This window comes from Heliangelus exortis, chromosome 7 (genome assembly GCF_036169615.1).
Source record: "Heliangelus exortis chromosome 7, bHelExo1.hap1, whole genome shotgun sequence".
NCBI lineage: Eukaryota > Metazoa > Chordata > Aves > Apodiformes > Trochilidae > Heliangelus > Heliangelus exortis.
In genome coordinates, this window is record NC_092428.1 from 24,093,803 (window position 1) to 24,107,817 (window position 14,015).

General features: G+C 39.4%; 1 protein-coding gene across 2 annotated transcripts in view; it reads right to left on the bottom strand.

Moving 5' to 3' along the window:
• Window positions 1–14,015, bottom strand: part of SORCS1 (sortilin related VPS10 domain containing receptor 1) — a 287,845-nt gene that overhangs the window by 28,912 nt on the left and 244,918 nt on the right. For both annotated transcript variants that reach the window (XM_071749351.1, XM_071749350.1), the window contains exons 18-19: window positions 12,664–12,835; window positions 1,943–2,129 (exon numbers count right to left, since the gene is read on the bottom strand). In XM_071749351.1, the coding sequence (XP_071605452.1) occupies window positions 1,943–2,129; window positions 12,664–12,835 (359 nt within the window). The remainder of the gene's footprint in view (window positions 1–1,942; window positions 2,130–12,663; window positions 12,836–14,015) is intronic.

Here is a 14,015-nt window from a genome sequence, read left to right on the forward strand (position 1 = left end):
CACAGAGACATAGACTATCAGCTGCTAAGGCACACGAGCATATCTGAGTATTGCTTGTACTGCTTATACAATCCAAATGGTTCTTAAGCCCTCAGTGTCCCAAGAAAATTAATTAAACTTCTATAAACCAGAAAGCCACTATGTGTGAGAGTGAAGGCTGGATGCCTGCCTTGTCCTTCCATTTTGTGGTGATTGTATGAGAAAACAGTTGCTTCCTGTGGCCTCATTACTTGGCAGAGAGACTGAGGGTGTGCAGTGGTCCCCATGGAATTGTTTCTTGTCAAACAGCAAGTGATTACAAATCCTGCTAGCAGGAGGCTGTCAGAACCCCCTGTGAAATATCAACCACCAAGACACCTCTCTCCATTTGTTTCCAATGACCTTTACAAAGATTGAAAAACAAAACAAAACAAAAAACCCAAACAAACCAAAAGACAACCCGTGGCTCCTGTTGGGCTGACTTTCACAAAGAGCAGAGTGGCTCTGCATTCAGAGCCCACAACTGGTCCCATGATCATTACCCATGGAAAAGGAGGGAGGGAAACTAGAACATGACTCCAGAACTGAAGAGATTACACTGATGTCTATGAATGTCTGTTCTGAGCAGAAGTCCTTTTCTTTACCATACTTAAGAAGCTACTTAGCTAAAAAAAAAAATAAAATCTGTAGCTGTCTAAAAGATGAGAATTTACCTTGATTCACCAGTGCCTCGGCACAAAGGGCTAAGGCCCCAAATCAAAATCCCAAACTTCACAGTAAGCTAATTTATAAGTTATCTTTGAAATGTAATATGAGGTCTCTTTTCAGACACATGGTGCTGCTAGAATACTATGTGACACTAAAGTCTGGCACAGAGTGGGATCTGTCAGGTCAGGGAATCATAAATGGTAGACTGTGACTGTGAACTGAATTGGTCCTGATTCTCTAGTGCTCCCTCATAAACCTCTTATCTCCCACATCTATACCTCCCATTGCTCCTATCTGTTGATATGATGGTGCCCACTGAAGAGCTGCCCTCTTCCCCTGCAGAAGGAGCTGGGAGCTGTTTTCATGATGTATGAATTAACTCCAAAACTAGAGTTAACTATATGGAATGTGCTAAATTATCTACACAAGGTGAGGAGTTAATTTGGTAGAGGGTAAGGTGTATTTTTGTAAGCATAACTTAAGTCTTGAAATTTCCTTTTTTTACCCCAGAAAATCTGGCACAGAGGCACAGAGTTGAAAACATAAATAATAATAAGAAGAATAAAAAAACACCATTGTATAAAGAAAATTATGGCCCCAAAATCCATTAGGGGTGTTACAAAATTTCAATAATAGTTTGACCCTTTGGGTTCATAACCATGTGGTAGAATAAATATGAAAGAACACATTGATGGTTTTATCCAAGGACTTGAGATACATTTCAGTTGTCAATCAGAGACAGATGAACTATGAAAAGGTTAAAAAGAACAGCAGAGGAGCAATGTGAAAATAATATTTTTCCCTGTAATACTCTTTAGCACCAAGATTTTGGTTCCTATGACAACAGAAAGACTGAAATGCATTGGTTTCCATTCCAGATGTGGTTGTATTTCATTAGTGGGCAAAACATATGTACAAAGTAAAAGTCGAGGCTTTTAAAAGTGATTACAGATCCTGGATGTCTTTTTGTTTTTTTTACTGAAAGTGTAAACATGCTAATGAAGGTTCATTTCAGAAAGGGCTGAACACTCCTTTGAGTTGTCCCAAATAAAAATACCCCAAATTAGAGGCTGAACGTGATTTGAAAGTTACTATTGCTTGTGGCTCCTCTCAGTCTGAAGTTCTCTGTTAAGGACAAACACACACTCATTATACCCCACTACTGTGCTCCCAGATGCAAAGCCCCACGTGATCTCTAAGGCCAAGTAGTAATTTTTAAAGAATAACAGAAGCTAAGAAGTATGAACACACATACATGTTACATGGAGGTAGAGGACAGCGTTATCAGATCCCAGGCTGTTTTCCACCAGCACAGTCACTCGGAATATGCCCACGTTCTGGTAGATGTGTTTGATTCCATCTTCTGTGGAGCTGAGGTTGGCATATGACACTGCAATGCCATCTCCAAAATCCACCTGAATGAGGGATCTCTGGAGGTCTCCCTGTGGCGAAAGAAAAGAGAAATGGTCAGAAAAGACTCTGCTTTTCTTTTGAGTGATTGGATCAGTTGGGTGACTGAGACAAACCAGAGGACAGTAACAAGATCTGATGTTACCAGAGGAAAGAGTCACTGCACCAACTTGCTCAATAGTCAGTGGAGAGAAAATGACTCCCTTTGAGGCCGACTCAGCTGCACTTTGAAGGAGCTGTTATCCAAGGTGTGTGCTGTAACCCTGCTTTCTAATCACCAGGGGACATGGGGAAATTCTGGAAAACATTCTGGGTTTCCTTACAGCAAAGAGCAGAGTTCCAGTGGGGCATAGTCCTCATCTCAGCAAGTGCTGAAAACTTAGGTAGATATTGAAATTGCCTCAGGAGTCTTCTGAACAACCCACATTGTGAGCTTTTGTATTTTAAACCATAAAAATTGGAAAGATAAAACTCAGAAGTCCTCAGGGAAGGGTCAACTATATCAAAGTGATGGGGTGTCAGAAGAACTGGTTCAGCCTCACACAATAATGACAGCTTACAACTGACTTGCTCAACTGCCTGTTTTTTAAAAAGCTGGATTTATATTTATTTCAGAACAGCTACCAACACTACTGATGCTAAGTGGGACCCTTTGTGCCCACTTCAGTAGGGAGGGGCTAATGAATTTACAGAGCTGATTAAACTCTTCTCCTCCTACCTCCAAATAAACCTAGCAGAGAGGGCTTGTGGTATAACTCAAATTGCTGGTTTGCAATTTAGTTTCCTAGGCTGCTAATCTAGCATGTTTCAAAATTATTACCATAAATAAATATAAGTTACAGTTGGGCAACCACCACATATCAAAAGTCAAGGATATTGGGGATCTGGTAATATAAAACATCCTAACACAGGTTTGAGTTTTCCTCTCCTGATACTAAATTCCAGCTTGGTGCAGGCAATTTCATCAAATTCAATGTGAGACTCACATAGTCCTAAGAGAGTTTTAAAACCCAGAAGAGGGGAATGATTCTATGACTGATGTAGTTTCCTTATTCTGCTTTACAGATAAAAAGCAAATTTTTTATTTTTTTGGTTGCAAGCCTGTTTAACAGACAGAGAGATAACTCAGATTTGTATAAAAGAAAATCCAGGTAATCTCTTACAGTTTTACAGACTAGAAACACCTGCCAGATTTCCTTCTATCACTAGGTAGTGATATGCCTATGGTAAGAGCAGTTTCTGACAGCTGAAACTGGACTGTGTAATAGGTAAGATGTAGTTCCCTGTCTTAACTTTAACCATTGTTACCCCTTTTGAAAGCCCCCTCAGTGCATGATGCTCACGCTGGGGAGGTTCCTGCTGCTGCCTGTTGCTATGGAGCAACTCATTCTGAAGAGTGATGAAGCAGCTGCCACTGTCTGGAAGAATGCTGGTAAATTTATAACTGAGGGCAGTTCAAAAAACTGGCTGAAAGAACATTTAATTTACTTCGGTTTCATTCCCTTTTCCATTTTTTGTTTTCATTTTGCTGTTGTACTTTTTTTAAAATCTTTCTCCCTGAGAGACAAACAGACCTCTAGATGCCCAGCTGGCACGAAAGGTGCCCATTTAAATGGCTGGCATCAGGCAGGTTTCCACACCAGAAAGGGGAATGTGTAGGTGTGAGTATGGGAGGAAACTGTAACATAAAGTTTACATTCTTCATGTTTTCTCAGTCTTTTTATAACTTGTTGTGAAGGCAGAAATAGCGCCCACTTGTCTGAATGGAAGGTGGGAGGAGCACAGCTATACCTGGAGATGGTAAAAAAGAAAAATTTTCCCAGATACTTTCCTTTTATAGGTTGAAGTTGCAGTCATTTCACTGACCCGGCACCCTGTTAGAAGCTCAGTGACTTACAAATGTATGAGATGAAAATAATGTGTTCTCTGTTCTGAAGGATCCCAGACAGAAGAGGTGGAGGAAAAAACATCCTTGACAGAGGCACAAGTCTGGGGATTCCTTCAGATATCCCATGCCATTTTCCTCCTGGTGTATTGAAGGCACAGATGGCAACTCCCTGTTCTCAGGAATTCTAGCAAGGACAAAAAAACCCTGAGGTGCTGAGACTTCAGGTAAAAAGGCCAAATTGAATGTCCTTTTAGAAAGAAAGACAAGGATCTCACACATTAACACAGCTGCAGGTTGCTCTTGGGGAGTTCTTAAGTAAGTTTCTCTTAGCAATTAACTTGGTAACATCTGGAGTTTTCAATGACATATTATCAAATCTGAGAAAGGTGATTGACAAGTTTTAACTACTGAGGCCTCCCTTCAGCAAAGCTCTTAGCAAATTCTTCATTGTATGCTTTACTAGAAAATTAAGCACCTGCTTATGTTTTTGTTTGAGACATAAATCAGAGTCAATGGCTCCTACCTGTGTTACTCAAAGGGTCCAGCTAGCAGGATTGTGCCAGTCCTCACGGAGAGCCACTAGGAACCACAGGAGGTGGTCTGAAGTACAGAGCTATACCTTCCCAGAGTTATACCTTCCATTAAGCTTAGTTATTTGAAAGATATACAGTTTCAAACATGATGTTGTGGCTTGGGCGTTCTTGCCTGTTTGACCAAGCCAAGAGAAAACATCAAATGAGATCTGCCTTCATAGATGGAAGTGAGCATAGCTGGGATCCTCAGTTCTGAATCCCTTTCAGGGGGAAAACACCTTCTCTTATGCATGGTCCTGGACTTGGACCAAGCCAGAGGTCTCTTCAGTATCCTTGGATGCTCACCCAATTCCTCTAGGCCTATCATCTCTAGGGTTTTCATCATCTGTCATTACTAAAAAAAGAGGTGATGTCTTTGAACACTTTTCAGTAAAGCCATACTGCTGGCACAAGCTGTGCAGTTAAAACAGCATCACCACAGTGACCCTGCTGGCTTTGTATTCTCTGAGTATATATTGGGTAATCCAGTTGAAGTATATTTCAGGTCAAGGTATATCCCAGCATATGGGATTTGAGGTAGCAGAGAAAGATGAAAAGCATGACAGCATTTTGGAACAGTCCTGTTTCTGCAAGTGTCAAAATTTGTGCTCTCATCAGTGGTTTTTCTCTTATTTTCATTTTCTCCACAGCCTTGAAACCCATGGTGTCTACAGGTGCTGCCAGGGAAGAGAGACATTTCTAGGGAATGCAAGATTTAGATTTCAAATTTTTCTTCCCAATTCCCTAGGGGTAAAAGAAGCTGACAGAGACATCTGAAAATCTAATTGGATAAAATCTTCAGCTGCTGTTCCTCCAGTCTTTTTCATTTGTCTTGGCCTTTCCTATTTTGTTTTAAAATCTTTTGAACTGTAAATACATTTTCCATTCAGGAAGATCCAGGCTATAACACCTCTCTGAAAATGCCATATTTTGAAAAGATGACATTTAAAATTCTGGCTTAGGACGGGAGAGAAAAAAGTCAGGAAAATAAAGAGAATGTGTTTTGACTTGTTCTAATGTTTTATCTGTGCCAGAGAGCATGGGCTAAATAAGAAAGCAAGAAAAAGCAGGTGAGCCCAAATCAAAACATTTCCTGTGCAACCCACACCTGATCTACACCAGCCCCAGCTCCAGAGCCATTTGCAAGTGGCTGTTTTACCAAGAGAAGTTATGTTTTACAACAATTTGATGCATATACATAACATCTTGCAAAAATCTTTCCTGTTCCTTTTTTCAGCTTCTCCTTGTCATTCTGCCAAGCCAAAAACTACACATTTTGGTTTTCCTGAAGCCTTGAGCTTAATTATGGCAGACACAAAACTTCCTGCACTATTTTTGCAGCCACAGCAAAACACATGGATGCATTCAGCATAGAGCACCCTTGGGAAGCCTCTCTGGCCTTCATTTTAAGAGGTCTTTAATGCCAGAGCTCCTTGGCATCAAGAGAGAAATTTGCCAAGTTGGCTACTTGCAATGATACCACTGCATCCAGCTCCTGTGTTTGAATCACACTGAGATAGTCAGCATGAAACAGCTATGAAAGTACTTCTGGTAGATTTTTTTTTTACCTTGTACTGAGTATATACAATATGCACAAGCTTGGATACAACCTGAAGTACACTGCAGTCTTGATAAAGGCTTCTGTCCAACCACAGACTTCAGTATAAGCTGAACTTCTAGCCTGAGAAGAAGGCCTAAGAATTAAAAACGAGTTTCCCAAGACCTCATATTATACCCTTTACCTCTACAACATCTGTTATTAAAATAGAAATTAAAAATTTACTGCTCTCTGAGGGATTGTCTCATTATATAACCATGGGGTTTCCAAGCACACACACAAAAGTCTCCTCTGTCCTCTCTACCCCCCCAAGCGAAATGTCAATTTATCCTGTATCTTGCCAAAATAGTAGAAGTGTGGAGCATACAAAAGATCTGGATGCTTCCAAAAAACTCTGAAGCTCCCTGCATCAGGATATGTTAAAAAAAACAGCCTATACAGCCTGCAAAAAATTTTCTACATTATGATTACTTTTATGCAGTATTTTGGAGTGTGAGATGTGAGACCCCACCTAGAACAGTTTTCTCTAAAACACTCCATTTGAACCTTCCCAACAGTCTGCATCCACTATTTTTTCTCACTGGCTTCTAGTTTTTGTATCTAAATGGAAGCACTAAAACAATGAAATATAGTTGAAGGTTTTTAATTTTGGTCCCCATTTTAGATTTCATTTTGAGTCTATATTCATGGACTGGTGTGTCTTTCTTACAGATTCTGATAAGAGATACAATTACCCCTTGAAACACATGGACACTGCTGTTTCTGGATTGTATTAATGGATTAATATTTTGTGCTTTATTTAAATTAACCCTTTTCCTTCCTTGGTATTTTCCAGTCACCATCACAAAACATCGATCAAAGATATTTCTGTTGCAACAGAGTATCTATAGATGGGTCTAGGTCTCTTCAAATCATGAGCTTAATTTTAAACAGATTTTCAAGTCCAACCTTATCAATTAAACCTTAAAAACAAGGTTTTGTGTATAAATTCCTGCTTTGTTAGAGATGCTCTTAATTTTTTCAAATCAGGAGCTGAACAGAAATGTGTCCTTTATCAGACCAATTAACTCAATACTTTTCACATGTACTTCTTTTTTTTACACTAAACCAACCAATTGTACTACACGAATCATTCATTTTGACAGCCAGTTATGCTGCCTACACTTGGCTATGAGTCTTCTCTACAGGACTAGATCTTCTGTGCTCCACAAGAATCAGTAAGCACAGCCTCTCAGTATTATGCAGAATAATTCAGCCTGTGTGACTGGAGGTGCATTAAAAGACTGTAGTGTGTCATGATGAAGGAGAGGTCAATGTTCATACATTTTCATGGAATTTCAGCAGTGAATTTAAAAATGCATTAAAGTTGCTGATTTCTCTCAACCAGCTTGTCATCACCCGTTACACAGAAAGTGCAATTATAATTCAGATTAAAGTGGTATGGGGGAGGGGATATACTGAACTTTCCTTTGTCTGTTATTAACAGGAATGTGGTGATAGTGAAAGAAGCAGCCATGATTCAGCATGTACACCCAATGTTACAAGGAAGGTCTCATATGTCTGTTATCATTTCTGATTTGTGATATTAAAAGAGGGAAAACAGTAGGATACCAGAAAAATATTACAGATTGTCCTTTTAAGTACTACTAGCTTTGCATCTTTAGTTACATTAACAATCAAAATAATTCAAATGCTAAGCTCATCTCCAGAAACTTCAGAGTAGTTGAATTTTGAATTGCATCAAATGACAATGCTGGGGTAAGAACTGCTAATGGCATTGTCCCCCTCAGCAGGGTCCCCAAGCTCATTATGTGTACCTGAGACACAGAATACCTTTTACAGCCATTTATTAACATTGTCATTAGAGAAAAATATAGTGGTATTTAGGAAATTCAGGACTCCATTTGTATATTCACACAGTAAAAGAGAGTTCTTTGGCTTCAGGAGCACTTAGCACCTAAATAAAGGTATGGAAGGAATGAAGTAGGAAAAAAAACCCAGAAGGGTTAAGTTTCTTACTCAAAGTCACACAGGAAGAGCTCAGCGTGTGGTTCAGAAATAAGTTCAGATTGCCTGAATTCTAGCCCATGGCTGGAACTGTAGGAACAAATGAGCTCTCTCAACACATCAGTCTAATCCAAAGATCATTTAGCAGCACCAAGCAGTTAAAAGTTAAAATTTACTCTCAGTGACTTTGTCAAGTGAGAAGTGAGACGGACCTGGAATGTCAGAGTTTTGGCTGTTATTTTACCAAGACAAAAAATAATTAGAGGAGACAGTTTCTCTGTGAATTATGTGTAATGAAAGAGCCAAAGCCCTGAACCTTTCTGCCCTGGGTCTTTTCTGTCCATTCCCTCAGCAAAGATGTAAAAGCAATCAGATGAAGCAAGTTTGAAAGCCACTGTGTTGAATATTGTTGTTCTGGAGGGTGCAGCTTTCCATCTCTCTGCTGAAGCCCCACAGCAAGCACAAGCATCTGATGTTCATACAGATAACTCAGACACACGAATAACAATTGAGTTTGTGACACGCAAGACAGGCATGACCATGTGATAAGGAAAGCACACAGAACCAAAATCCATTTCAGAGAATTTCTCTGTTTCCTACAACAAAAAAAATTTAGATTGTTTACACCGAGAAACAGCTGTGATGTTGAATGCTGCAGTGGGACAAGTACCAGTCATGGGTTCATGGGTTCATGCATACAGACAGGGCCAGGAGAAAGCATTAAATTTTAAACTGGCTGCAGTTTGAGCCAATTTTTTAGGAAATTTAGGAAATTTTTTTTTTTAGCCAATTTTTTAGGAAAATTTGCTTTTAAGCAAAAGTAGTTTTCTCTTGTACTGCTATCTAGTGACAGAGATGCTGTTATCCTTCTTACCTCAATGTAAATTTAAGAGCAGAATTACCAGCATTAGTATGGTGCTCTGCTTATTAATGACTTTCATAATGTTTTGTACAATGGGACATAGGCTAATTATAAAAGGAAATATTGATGCTTCCAGGCAGTTGGCACACAGTAAGAATACCATGAGGGCTACATGCAGACTAGTAGGAGAACTGACCTGGACAAACCTTTCCAATAAGAGAATCAAAGATATCAAGTGCAAAGGGACTTTGCAAAAAGTTTTTAAGAAGTAAAGCAGAAATCCTAATAGGTGTCAGAAAAGTTAGACCATTTTGGAAAGAATAGTTACATCCAGAAAATTTAAATACGATTTCTTGATTGTTTTTGCTTTTAATGATATTTATATACTGCAATATATAAATCCTTCATGGGAATATTTCGTGTGCGTCAGTTAGAGAAACTGGGCCAAAACCCCAGCTCTCAGAAGTCAGCAAAGCTCTGTGCATTGCTGGGTTGAGTGCCTGTGCCCTCCTTGCTCACGCAGACTTCAGAGATTGTTTTCCTTTTGTGTCATCTTCAATAGCAGAACACTTTTGAATGCCCTGTCCTTGTTTCTCTCTCCAGGCATCTTTTACTGGCATTGTGTCAAAGTCAGAATGACACAGTCCTGGCCCTGAGAATCACCACAGAGACAAGCAGGCTCTACAAGAAACTCCTGTGCTGTTGGTCCCTGCCTGAATCCCTCACCTGAGTAAAAGCAGTTTTTTAGTGCTGCCATTTGCCTCTCCCTCCCCTGCTAGCAGACCCCTCCACTCCAGAGCTGCAGTCACTTTTCAAGACCTCCAATAAACTTGCCTCTGCAGTTCATATTTTTCAGACCTGCCTGGATCCTTGGATGGAGCAGAAATCCTTAGAAAGATAATAGGAACACGAATCTCAAACAAACTCTTGTACCTTGGCTTTGTTTCACTTTTTTTTCTTTTTTTCTTTTTTTTTTTTTTTTTTTTTCCTTTTTTTTTTTTTCCTTGCAGGTCAAGTGGAATATCATTATGGAAAAAGAGAGCAGGGAGGCTGTGGTGTATGGAGCAGCTCTGCAGATCTAAAGGCTTCTAACAGAGGGATGCAAGAGATGCCAAGATGCAAAGGGACTACAACCAGTGCAAAGGCTGCTGGGTTACCTAAAGGATATTAACTGTGACACAAGCTGAAGAAGAAAGAAGGGGCCTCCATCTGTGTACAACACTTAAAAATATTGACCATCAAGGGCTGATAGGACTTTCTTCATATGCCATTGAGAAAAAATACACCTGCACACACAGACATATTTAGCCTTTCTTAAATTGCCTGATGCCTTCTCTACAGCAAAAATGGAGTGGCATAGATTTTGGGAATGCTGAACATCCTGGATTGTACAATGTTGCATGTCAGTGCAGTGCAGAAGAAAACTGAAAATGACACGTTCTTGTTTTGTGATACTTCTCTGCCTTGTTTGCAAGGGAAAAAAACTTCCCTTCGAAATGTCAGGTTCAACAAAACAATCTCCAGAGGTTCCTTCCAAACTCAATTATTCTGTGATTCTGTGAAATCAATACCTATTCCATAAAAGTGTGGTTGCTGTTTTGATGAGTTGTTAAACTTTTCTAGTGAGCGGTGTGATTTTTGTTACTGAAAAAGTTAATTGGGTAAATGCTTTATTGTATATACAATTATGCTGCTATAACTCCAGTTTATTCTCCCCATAGCTTGCACATAGTCAAACAAATTTTCTTTGTTGTTGAATATTTCTTCTACTGCAACATCAGCCCAAAGTCTCTGTAAGATTGGGTCACGTTACCTCACAGATTTTGTTGGTTGTTCTGTAAGCTCTGTATATTGACAAATATACAAAGCAAGAGGTGAAGATTCATCTGTCAGGGAGAGTAATAAGAAAGGCTGGAGGTTGATCAATATCATTTCATCCCTCAAAGCAATTTCTAACTTCTTCTTTTTCAGATATACAGAAAGAAAGCCCTCCTTTAGGTCTCATCAGATGATTCATTCATTGAAACATGGTTTACATATTCCCTGATAAACAGCACAAGAAAGATTCCATCTCCTAATGGAGAAGGAGTTGCTCTTAGGCTCTGGTGAATATTGAATCACTGTTATGAAAAAAGATCAGAATCAACAGAAAAGACAGAAAAATTCACAGGAATTCCTTGTGCAAAAGAGTGGTTAGGGCATTCCTACAGGATATGTGAATTCAAATTTTTAGAGAAGGAAAGAGCAGGAAATTTGTCCTGAATTTCCCATGCTGTGGGTGATTGTCTTTCCCTCTGACTATTGGCAAAATTCTTTGATAGTTTTGCGACTGACTTCTCAGATTAGTCATCTCCTCCTCTTAATCTGTTTTAAATTGTTGCTTAGAAAATAAAGGCAATGAAACGAACATTTTGTTGAAGGTAAATAAAAACACCTTTCTTGATTTTTTTAGTAATTTTTTTTTAAGACTGAAGGCTTTGAATTTTGGTTTGGACTTTTTATTCTTCATCATTAAACACAGAAATCTATAATTTATCCAGATGAAATTATGTTTATACTGTTATGTCAGTATCTACAGCAGCAACATTGTATGACTGTCACTACTGAAATGAAGTGTTCACATTTTTGAGAAAAGGAACATTCAGGTCAAATACCTACTTCAGGTTAGATATGATTTATTATATGTTATTGACTTTACAAATCAGGACACCTGTTTGATGGGAAAAGCTTCAATAATAGAGATCTAAAAAACCCAACACACCCCCTATGAAATTGAGCTCCAGAGGTCATTCTCATTCTTCTTTCCTCACTACAGATGACATTTACTATGGAGAGGACCAGAAGTAATTTCCATAAGTGCTCTAAGCTGTAAAGGGATGTACATAGTGCCCCAGTGTAAAAGTATAGCTGTTTTAGGCCAACTACACAGGAAGAAGTATAGAAATGTAAAGAAATCAAACAGGATTAAGGAAAAAGAGAAATAGTTACTTTGTGAATTTTATTATTTGGGAGCCTACAGTCAAACATAGAGAAGGAAGTGATGAGAAGAAAAATAAGCAAAATGTTTTTAAGCATTTTTTTCTAAGGCTTCAGAAATGGAGGGAAAGAACAGTAAAATACCAAGTCAAGTTACAGATGTAACAAAACCACAAGTTCTGATCAGAGTCTGAATCAGCTTTGCATTTGTAATCAATTTCAGACTTAATGCTGATGACATCATGATATTTCATCCACAAATGCCAAAAAAAATATGGACCAACTTTTGTGATGGGGACAGATACATACATCCACGTTTAGCCACATTTGGTTGGAAGTCAGTGCAATGCAATAATGGAAACTCTGCTTTAAATACAGTAAGAAGTCAAAAGCACAGCTAAAGGTAGAAATCATGATTCAAACCTGCACTCCACAGTGCTGCTGTGAAATTCCAAAACCAAAGCAGTTTGCAGTTTATCAGCTTCTCTCAGCTGTTACCCTACACACCACAATACTCTGCAGTCTCATCGTCTCCATGCATTTTCCATCACATTTTAGAACAAACTCCACCCCAGCTCCATCGTGGAGCTGACTGACTTTATCCCACACTCTCTTGGTTCACCTCTTGACTTTTTTACCAACTTTCCCTGACACGAATCAGACACAAACACACCCATGGGATGCAACATAAGCCAGAGCCTACCTCTTCCAGCTGCACCAGGAAAGTGACGTTGTGTCCTTGCTCAGCTGTCAGTTTGCCATCAGATGTGATGATCCGAAGGCCCTGGGGGGCTTTTCCAGGACACTGCTGTGGCTTTGCTGTGTACCTCTCTCTGACACCATCCGTGCAGTTGTTAGAAACAACTTTCCTGTATCTGTGAAGGAAAAGAGAAATCTGTGGAAGATGTTGACTGGGAACATAGCAAGGTTAACTGGGAATAGTGACCCAGTTTTTTTGAGGTTTCTTTAGATTACAGAGACTGGAAGAAAACAGATTCCCAAATATATTTTGGCAATGGCCTCAACCAAGCATTCCTCATGTGTCACATGTACAAGCTGTTGATGGTGGGTAACATTTTCCTGCATAGCACACCTATATACCACATACTGATTAACTGCATAAAATGTAATACTATGTTATTATCTATGATATATGTTATATATGATATATGTTATAGATATATGTTATATCTATGATATATGTTAAATAACTGTAACATTATAAATGATATATGCATTCAGGATGGAAGTGCATTCAATTATTATATTATTAGACATAATTTAAGAGCATTTCTCTCCACTTCTCATTGGTTGTGAGATAACTCTCTCTAAAGATGCCATCCTCAAGAGCTACAGAAACAAAATATGAAGAAAAAAGTAACTTCTGCCTGCTTTTGAGTGTACAAAATGCCAAAATGCATTTGGGTTTCTTTATTTGCTTTAATCACTTGCATCCAAAATGAAGTTAGAGGTCTGTATCTTATGTTAAATGACATCTTCCATTGACTCTCAAGAGCACTGAATATTACTCAGCATTCAGGCTAGCTGTCCAACTATTACTTCAGTTCATAGAATCATAGAATTGGCTGGGTTGGAAGGGACCTCAGAGATCATCAAGTCCAACCCTTGATCCACTCCCGCTGCAGTTCCCAGCCCATGGCACTGAGTGCCACATCCAGGCTCTTTTTAAATATCTCCAGGGATGGAGAATCCACCACTTCCCTGGGCAGCCCATTCCAATGTCTGATCACCCTCTCAGTAAAGAAATTCTTTCTAATGTCCAACCTAAACCTCCCCTGGCACAACTTGAGACCTCTTGTGCCCTCTTGTCTTGCTGAGAGTTGCCTGGGAAAAGAGACCAACCCCCCCCTGGCTCCAACCTCCTTTCAGGGAGTTGTAGAGAGTGATGAGGTCTCCTCTGAGCCTCCTCTTCTCCAGGCTGAACAGCCCCAGCTCCCTCAGCCTCTCCTCATAGGATCTGTGCTCGAGTCCCTTCACCAGCCCAGTTGCCTCCTTTGGACCTGCTCCAGGACCTCGATATCCTTCCTGAACTGA